This window comes from Chinchilla lanigera, unplaced genomic scaffold, assembly GCF_000276665.1.
Source record: "Chinchilla lanigera isolate Chin_1 unplaced genomic scaffold, ChiLan1.0 scaffold00036, whole genome shotgun sequence".
Taxonomy (NCBI): Eukaryota; Metazoa; Chordata; class Mammalia; order Rodentia; family Chinchillidae; genus Chinchilla; species Chinchilla lanigera.
Window position 1 is genome coordinate 1,942,433 of NW_004955437.1, and position 8,221 is coordinate 1,950,653.

An 8,221-nucleotide genomic window follows, 5' to 3' on the forward strand; every position below is an offset into this window, starting at 1 on the left:
GGAGAGCGGAGCCTCGGCGCCCCGGGCTCGGCAGGGCGGCGGCGGCCACCGCGTCCCGCTCGGACTCGCCGTGGTGGGGAGTGGAGCCCGGGACGGGGACACGCCCCCCTCCGGGGCGCTCGGGGAAGTTGTCACCCAGGGGCAGGGAGCCCCGCGTTTGAGGGTGACCTGGCATAACCTGGCTCCGGGAGGATGGCTCTGAACGAGACGTGCAGGCCCCGGAGCCGGCCACCCTACCCTGGGAAACGTCTCCAGGACAGCTCCCTCACATTTCTGGGCAGCAGCAGGGCACCCCGGTCGTGCTGCCCCTAAGTAGCTGCGCGTAACCCTTGCTTCTGCAGCCGTCATTTCTCCCCAGACCCCAAGGCCAGGGTTTACTGTCCCAGGAGAGCTCTGGGAGCGAGGAAACTGGAGAAGTAGGTGGCGGGGTGGGAGAGGACCAGCGAGCGGACTTGGAAGAGCTGGAGTCCGGAAGCTGGGGAGGGCAGCCCAGGGTCGGGGGACTTTGGAGGCTGGAGGTGCAGATGCTTCGTCCTTGACAGAAAAATGGGCAAAGAAAATGGGGACGCTTTCTCAGCCTTCATAACCGCCTCTTTTCCATCCCATTGCGGGCCAGGCCCGCCCAGAATGCAATGGCGCAGCCCCCCCGGCTGAGCCGCTCTGGAGCCCCCTCTCTTTGGGACCCCACTTCTCCTGCTCCCACCTCGGGCCCCAGGCCTCGACTTTGGGAGGGGCAGGATGTCCTGGCAAGGTGGACGGATGGGCTGCTGTACTTGGGAACGATCAAGAAGGTGAGACCTTCTACGTCCGCTCTCTCGGCCTTTCCTCCTCCCCAGCCCGCTCAGCTACACCGGGTTCCCATTTCTTCTCGCGCTCCCCCCTTCCAGGTGGACAGCACCCGGGAGGTGTGTCTGGTCCAGTTTGAGGACGATTCCCAGTTTCTGGTTCTGTGGAAAGACATCAGCCCAGGTGAGGCCCTAGAACCCCGAGACTGTGAAGAAGGAGAAACCTGGCTTTCTGGGGCACGGGGACTTGGGGAGGCCTCCTGACACCGTGTTCCCCGCAGCTGCCCTCCCCGGGGAGGAGCTCCTCTGCTGTGTCTGTCGCTCTGAGAACGTGGTCCCTGGGAACCGGCTGGTCAGCTGTGAGAAGTGTCGCCACGGTGAGAGGGCAGGCTGCCTCAGTGGTCATTTGCTCTGGACCTTCCAGGTTGATATCGCCCTTCTCTGTAGCACTGGTCTTATGTCCCCCTCCTGGTCTAACCCTCAGGCCAGCACTGTGGCCAGTCTCCTTACCCTGCAGCTTCATCCCCTTCCGATGTAGAATGAGGTGGTGTGAGCTTTGCAGGCAGCAGGTAGCTCACACCATCCTTTTCTGCATGTGCTCTGGGGAAGACCCCAGGAGCCGAAGTTCCCACTTGTAAGATCAGGCTAGCGCACCCAGCCCAGGAGGTTGAGCGGGTTAAATAGGATGGGCAAGATGACAGCTCCCTACCCTGGCGCCACGCACACAGGCTTGCGCTCCAGCAAGTGCGCGGCTGGTAACACTGTCTTTGCTCAGCTTACCACCAGGACTGCCACGTTCCCAGGGCCCCGGCCCCTGGAGAAGCAGAGGCCGCATCCTGGGTCTGCCGCCAGTGTGTCTTTGCCATGGCCACCAAGGTAAGGCGCCACCTGTTCCCCTCAGTGTTCTGCTCCAACCCCAGCCTCGCCCAGTCCTCTCTGATCCCAGCCTCCTGAGGCACCCGCCTGCTCTGGCTCTGCAGAGGGGAGGTGCGCTGAAGAAGGGGCCCTACGCCCGGGCCATGCTGGGCATGAAGCTGTCGCTGCCATACGGACTGAAGGGGCTCGACTGGGATGCCGGGCACCTGAGCAACCGGCAGCAGAGCTACTGCTACTGCGGTGGCCCTGGGGAGTGAGTACGGAGGGGTGGCAGAGCCCGGGGAAGGGAGACAGGGTGAGGGCAGTGCGGGGATCAGCACCGATGGGAAGGTAGGGTCTGGAGGCCACTCGTCTGGTGTCTCCACAGGTGGAACCTCAAGATGCTGCAGTGCCGGAGCTGCCTGCAGTGGTTCCACGAGGCCTGCACCCAGTGTCTGAGCAAGCCCCTCCTCTACGGGGACAGGTGAGCTGGGGGCTCACCAGGCAGTCAGGGCACCCTCTCGCTGTGCCCCATCCTCAGGTCCCCCACCTGTGCCCTCTTCCCCACGTCTGTGTGCTGGGTGCCAGTCCTGCATGGCATGTCTGGTGCGCCCGAACCAGGTGTGTTCTCTCCCTCCTGCCCACGCCCAGGTTCTATGAGTTTGAATGCTGTGTGTGCCGGGGGGGCCCTGAGAAGGTCCGGAGGCTGCAGCTTCGCTGGTGAGCGGATGGGGCGCCCCCAGGACAGCGCTTCACCCTCCATGCCCCTGCTGTCCACCTTGGACTCCCGGGCTTTGGTCATGCTCCCGTGGCCTTGATGACACAATGTTTCTCCAGGGTGGACGTGGCCCATCTTGTCCTGTATCACCTCAGCGTTTGCTGTAAGAAGAAATACTTCGACTTTGACCGAGAGATCCTTCCCTTCACCTCTGAGAACTGGGACAGTCTGCTCCTGGGCGAGGTAAGGGGAGTGCAGGCTCCAGTCTCGGGATGGGGTGGAATGGGGCGCTGGAGGGAAGGGAAGGGAGGGGATCCCTACTGCCTGAGCCCACTTACCTTCTCTTCCCCCAGCTCTCAGACACCCCTAAGGGAGAACGTTCTTCCAAGCTCCTCTCTGCTCTTAACAGCCACAAAGACCGGTGAGTGGAGGGAGGAGGTGGCGGCAGAGATTCGGTGAGACAGAGATTTGGAAGTCTGGGAGGGCAGGGGCTGCACCCCGCCTGGCCGGCCAGCTCTGACTGCAGCTGCAGAATGGTGTGCCCAGTGACCCCTTCTCAGCACGGCCCTGTATCAATGCCGTCTTTGCCCCAGTTTCATTTCAGGGAGGGAGATCAAGAAGAGGAAATGCTTGTTTGGGCTCCATGCTCGGGCCCCCCCTCCTGTGGAGCACCCTCATGGAGACGGAGTTCCAACCAGGTCACTGGTCCAGGGAGGATGGGGGACATTTCCAGGGACTGGTCTGGGAGGTGTTTGGGGTGTCCGGAGGGGGCTGGGGGGATAAGGAGGCCTCTTACAGCTTCCCTTCAGGGCAGGGCCCTGGGGGAGGGGTCTCACGTCCCCTGGGGAAGCGCCGGAGGCCGGAGCCAGAGCCCCTGAGGAGGAGGCAGAAGGGGCAGGCGGAGGAGCTGGGGCCATCCTCAGCAGTGCGCAATCAGCCCGAGTCCCGGCAGCAGAGGGAGCGGGCTCGGCTGCAGAGGGCACTGCAGGTATGGGGTAAGGGGAAGCCCATGGCTGCAGGGCGGGGTGTGGGAAGGAACCAGAGGTGACCTCTCAGTTCTCTGCCCCTTCTCCTAGGCCTCAGTGTCTCCATCACCCCCCAGCCCTAACCAGAGCTACCAGGGCAGCAGCGGCTACAACTTCCGGCCCACAGATGCCCGCTGTCTGCCCAGGTCAGTGTTCCATTGCCGACCTCCTCCAGACCTCGCCGCCTGGAATTCTCTTCCTCCTGTCCTTGGCTGCTCACTCCTTGTTTGAGAGACTTCTGGGACAATGCTTGGTGCCCCGTGGTCTGGGGACAGTGGTTACCAGAAGCACCATGTTTGAACTCTGCCATTCCCAGGGGCCATCTTGCTCCCCTGTCCTGGTCCTGACTTCCTTCCTCCCAACCCCAGCAGCCCCATCCGGATGTTTGCCTCCTTCCACCCTTCTGCCAGCACCGCAGGGACCTCTGGGGACAGTGAACCCCCAGACAGGTGAGACTCACCCCCATTACCTGATGCCTCTTCTCCTCTGTGGTCTCAAGTTCCCTGTTCTCAGAGCATCTTTGCATCTCTCTGACCCACACATGGCCCTGCATCCGGCCAGTCTCTGTGTGCATCTGTCTGTGACTGCCTTCTCTCCCTAGGTCACCCCTTGAACTTCACATCGGCTTCCCCACAGACATCCCTAAAAGCGCCCCCCACTCGATGACTGTCTCACCTTCCTCAGTCCCAGCCCCCTCCCCAGGTCTTCCTAGACGCTCAACACCCTCTTCTTCCCTGTGCCGTGGTTTGTCTCCGGGAACTGGGGGAGGAGTCCGAGGTGGGGTTGGCTACCTGTCCCGGGGGGACCCAGTCCGGGTCCTCGCTCGGAGAGTCCGGCCCGATGGCTCTGTGCAGTACCTGGTCGAGTGGGGAGGAGGGGGCATCTTCTGAACAGTGCCCTGCGCCTCCCCATCCACGCCTGCCAGCACTTTCATACCCTGACCTCTGACCTCACCTGCAGCTGGGATGTACCTGGAGATAGGGGTGTTCTCCTACTGCCAGGCTGGAATCTAGAGGGGATGGGGAAGAGGCTCTTCACCCCCTTCAGGATTCCTGACCCCCCTCATCCTTCCCGTTTCCTTTGATGTTATTTTGTTACAGCTTTTTAAATATTTTTAAAAATTATTTAACCCCTGGGTGCAGAGACTGAGGGGGGGGATGATAAGGGATCCCGGATTCTGTATGACTGAAATAAAGAGAACTAGAAATAACACGCTCAGTAGCCGTGAGTCATTGTGAAAGATGGATGGAGTGCAGGGCTGGAAGCACTGTGATCTCACCCAACCAAATACGCGTGTGTCACCAGGAAGAAAGGCAAAAGGCGGAGGAAACCAAAGATGGATTTATTGGGGGCTCAGTCGTCACCTGAAGAACTCGGGCACTGAAGTGGGAGGGGATGGCGCCAGCACGGCTCATCATGGCACAGCCGTGCTGGAACCGGAAAGGGACTTGGTGACCTGGTACACCCAGTGCAGGTATGGGGGGTTCCCCTGCTCCACGGGCAATGCGATCACCTCCGCCACTTCGTAAGGGTGCACAGAACTGCGAAAGTGTCAGGAAGGAGGAGTGACACAAACACCCAAAGGTTCCCCCTTCACGCAAGTCCCCACCACACACGCGCACACGCCCATCTTTGTCCAAGCTCTTACCGGACAAATTCTGTCAAGGCTGGGACCAGTGAACTTTGCGTTTTAATCATCTAAGGGGCAAATACAAACACAGTTGCAGCAAAAGGCAATAGTGATTTCGGACGCGGGGCAGGGCCGGAGGGGCCGGAGGTGTTCGCTTGGGCAGGGGAATGCTGCTCACCATCAGCACCTCACTGTCTTCCTCAATCTTTCCTTTCCACTCATAGCTGAAGAGACGGGAGAAAAAGGGGGAGAGCGTTGGGAAGCAAACACTCCGGGAGGAGAACCGCTCCCAGTCAGCCCCTCGACTTACATGGACGTGATCTGAGGGATGAGGTTGACGCAGGCTGCTAGACGCTTCTCCACCACAGCCCTAAAGCGAAGGAGAGCCCCGATCAGAGCGCCCAGGACCCCGACTTTGGCAACCCCGCGCCAGGCTCGGCAACGCTGGAGCCCAGGAGGCCGCCTCTTCTCCGTCCTCGACCCCCGACCATCCTTGCTCCTTGCCGCGGCCCCCACCTGGCGATCTCCTTGGCGACCTTCTCGTTGGGGCAAGTGACAAAGGCTGCGGACACCGATCCCGGGACGTAGCCGGAGCCCGGGGCCGGGCCGGGCTGGGGCGGGGGGGTTCCAGACGCCATGGACAGCAGGGCTCTGGGCAGCGACAGAAGGCGGGAGGCCGCAGGCAGCAGCGCCGGCATCCACAGGAGCGACAGGAGCAGGGCGGCCTGGGGACGGGGGCGAAACGGCCTCTGCCACAGGCACCCCAGGACGCCGCACCCCGGGAGCCTTCGCCGGGCCGGACCCCCGCGCTCGGCCCTCCCTCTCCTGCACCCGAAAGCAAAACGTCCTTGAAACTGGTAGAGAAACGTGGGAAACGGAGCCCAAGCCTCGGTTTTCACCCGGGATTCGGAACGCGGGTCCAGGTTTGGAGGACCGGAAGGGGCGGGGCGGGCCGGGCCGGGCACTCACCCCTCCGCCGAGCAGGGCTGCGGACGCCCGCGCCCCCCTCATACAGCCTGTGCTGGGAGAGGAGGCTTGATACCAAAGGTCACACGTTAGGCAAGAAAGGACCCCAAACCAAGGAAGGACGGCCTCTTCTTACCTGGGTGGCAGCCACGTGATAAGAAAACAGCGCACCCACGTGACAGTACTGCCCGCCTGCCCGAATCTCCAGAGCCAACCAATCCACACGCTCACGTGGCGCAGATTGCCCCGCCTCCTAATAGGGAGGGGCGAGGGGCTATGAACCAATCGGCAACCAGATCTGCAGAAGTGCGCGGAAATGGCACGCCCATTTCCGAAACGCCTGGCTGCTGGCTGAGGAGAGCCGCTGCGGTGGTCCCCTGTCACGTGACGGGGCCGGGCCTCTCCGGCGGGCGCAACTTCGGGGCGTGTCGCGAGGAGGCCAATCGCGGGCCAGCCCTGCGGGTCACGTGACGAGAGAGCTGGCGCTGGACGAGGGGGGCCAGAGTCCCCGCAGACAGGATGCGTCAGGCTGTGGAGTGGGGAATCATCCTTAAGCCCCAAAATGTGCCTAGCAACAGTCCCTACCCCGTTTCCTGCAGGGGTGGGAGGGTCTGGGAAACCTGAACCTGGGGGCGAAGAGAGCGCCCCCTGCCCTTGCAGTTAGGGCTGAGCAGTGCCTGGGATGGGAATGAACAGGGCTGAGCTGACAGGCCAGCTGTCCCTGGGTAGGGGGCAGTGACTAGCCAAGGCGCAGGCATGGCACGGCAGTGTAGGAGAGGAAGAAGGCGTTCCTAAAGGACCATGTACGTGGGGTACAGGTTGATCAAAACTCCGAACTGATAACCCGAAACTTGAAACAGTGGTGAATTGGAGGGAAGGAGAGAAGAGTGGTGACAGCTCTGTCCCCTCTCCTGCCTGTCCCACTGCCCAGGACTGGGGCACCTTTGGTCTTGGGGTTCCTTTCCTTAACCCATCCCCCCAGGAGCTGGGACCTGCCCTACATAACCTCCCTGGGGCCCAAGCACATCCAGTGACCCAAAAATGCAGAGAGGGGCCAAGGAGAGGCCAGAGGAGTGGGAGGAGACAGCAGAGAAAAGGGCTCTGCTGCCCAACACCCCCTAAGTTCTGGGGCCCCTGGGTGGCTGGGAGTCTCCTAGGCTGATGTTAGGATTCTCTTGTTTTTTACCTTTCTGGAGTTGGGGTGGTGTGTCCCTGAGGTCTCTGTCTGGAATTGCAATTTGTCTTTGAGACATCATGGGGTCTTCGGGATTAGCGCTGGGGGCCAGACATGGTGGGGCACACCTGTAATCCCAGCACTCAGGAGGCTGAGGCAGAGGATCACTGCGAGTTCGAGGCCATCCTGGGCTATAAAGTGAGTTCAAGGCCAGTTTGAAGTGTATAGCGAAACCCTGTCTCAAAAAAGCCCCCTCCCCCAAAAAATAGTGTTGGGATCTTCTCAGAACTGAGTTCCCTTTTCTGCTGTCTTAGGGGATTCTGTGTTTCATGGTCTGCATGGTTTCACACTCTCTGGGGTCTTTCAAACTTTGTGAGTTTTGGGTCACTGGGTCCCTCTCTAGGGTAGCAGGTGTCTGGCTGGCCCTGCTCTGGACTTTGTGTGTCTGAGTCTGAGTTTGGGGTCCCCCAGATCTCTCCCCGTGTCTGAGTTCCAGCTGGTCTAGGTCTGGTCTTTCTGATCTGGGTTTCATCTTTTTGCTTTGAGTCTAGGTCTCACGTGTTGATCACTGAAATCAGACCACAGGGTCTGAAGTCTAAGATTTCTGTGGCTCTTAAGAATCTTTTGGAGCCTGATTCTCACATTCTGATCGTGATTCCTGGGGGGCGGGGGCGGGGGTCTTCATCTATGAAATCAAGGTCTCTTTTCCTGTAGAGCTGGGGTCTGTGTCTCCGATTAACCTGCTGAGCGTGCGGGCTGAGGGATCCTCTCTGGGGCTGGGGTCCGTCTCTCCCTCCGAGGGTCTGGGGTCTGCCTGTCTGGGACCACTGTCCGGGCGTGTGGGACTCGGGGGCTCGCTCGCTCTCTCCCCTCTCCCTCCGGGTCCCCCTGGGGAGGGGTGGGGGCCGCAGTCTCTCCTCCTCCTCCTCCTCCACCTCCTCCTCTTGCTCCCCCTCTCTCCCCCTCTTTCTCTCTTCTCTTTCTCCCCCGTCCCCCGCCCCCTCCCCCCAGGCCTGATGAGCAGGTCTCGCGCCTCCATCCATCGGGGGAGCATCCCCGCGATGTCCT

At 61.2% G+C, this 8,221-nt stretch overlaps 3 protein-coding genes across 10 annotated transcripts in view; 2 read left to right on the plus strand and 1 right to left on the minus strand.

The window, feature by feature from the left end:
• Positions 1 to 616: 616 nt before the first annotated feature.
• Phf1 (PHD finger protein 1) lies at positions 617 to 4,595 on the plus strand (the record flags this gene model as incomplete). The annotated part of the gene is given in 14 exon segments (XM_013517021.1): positions 617 to 791; positions 888 to 969; positions 1,067 to 1,162; positions 1,561 to 1,661; positions 1,766 to 1,914; positions 2,029 to 2,124; positions 2,292 to 2,360; positions 2,478 to 2,601; positions 2,712 to 2,779; positions 2,952 to 3,056; positions 3,157 to 3,346; positions 3,435 to 3,529; positions 3,752 to 3,832; positions 3,985 to 4,595. Coding segments are annotated over 14 exon segments (1,704 nt in total). The 3' UTR covers positions 4,274 to 4,595.
• Positions 4,596 to 4,706: 111 nt separating this feature from the next.
• Positions 4,707 to 6,225, minus strand: Cuta (cutA divalent cation tolerance homolog (E. coli)). Of its 3 annotated transcripts, XM_005389493.2 has the most exons (7): positions 6,116 to 6,134; positions 5,983 to 6,029; positions 5,530 to 5,738; positions 5,324 to 5,383; positions 5,192 to 5,237; positions 5,032 to 5,081; positions 4,707 to 4,924 (listed from the first exon to the last, which is right to left on the minus strand). In XM_005389493.2, exons 2-7 carry the CDS (start codon positions 6,022 to 6,024, stop codon positions 4,798 to 4,800), a joined length of 534 nt encoding a protein of 177 aa, XP_005389550.1. In that variant the 5' UTR covers positions 6,025 to 6,029; positions 6,116 to 6,134; the 3' UTR covers positions 4,707 to 4,797. The 3 variants fall into 3 exon arrangements, with proteins under 3 accessions (XP_005389550.1, XP_005389551.1, XP_013372223.1); XM_005389494.1 differs by lacking the exon at positions 5,983 to 6,029 and having other exon boundaries at positions 6,116 to 6,225; XM_013516769.1 differs by lacking the exon at positions 6,116 to 6,134 and having other exon boundaries at positions 5,983 to 6,109.
• A 1,901-nt stretch (positions 6,226 to 8,126) lies between these two features.
• The window catches only part of Syngap1 (synaptic Ras GTPase activating protein 1), a gene marked incomplete in the record, with an annotated part of 30,446 nt that continues 30,351 nt past the window's right edge, over positions 8,127 to 8,221 (plus strand). For all 6 annotated transcript variants that reach the window (XM_013516981.1, XM_013516982.1, XM_013516983.1 and 3 more), the window contains 1 exon segment: positions 8,127 to 8,221. In XM_013516981.1, coding sequence (XP_013372435.1) covers positions 8,170 to 8,221 — 52 coding nt within the window.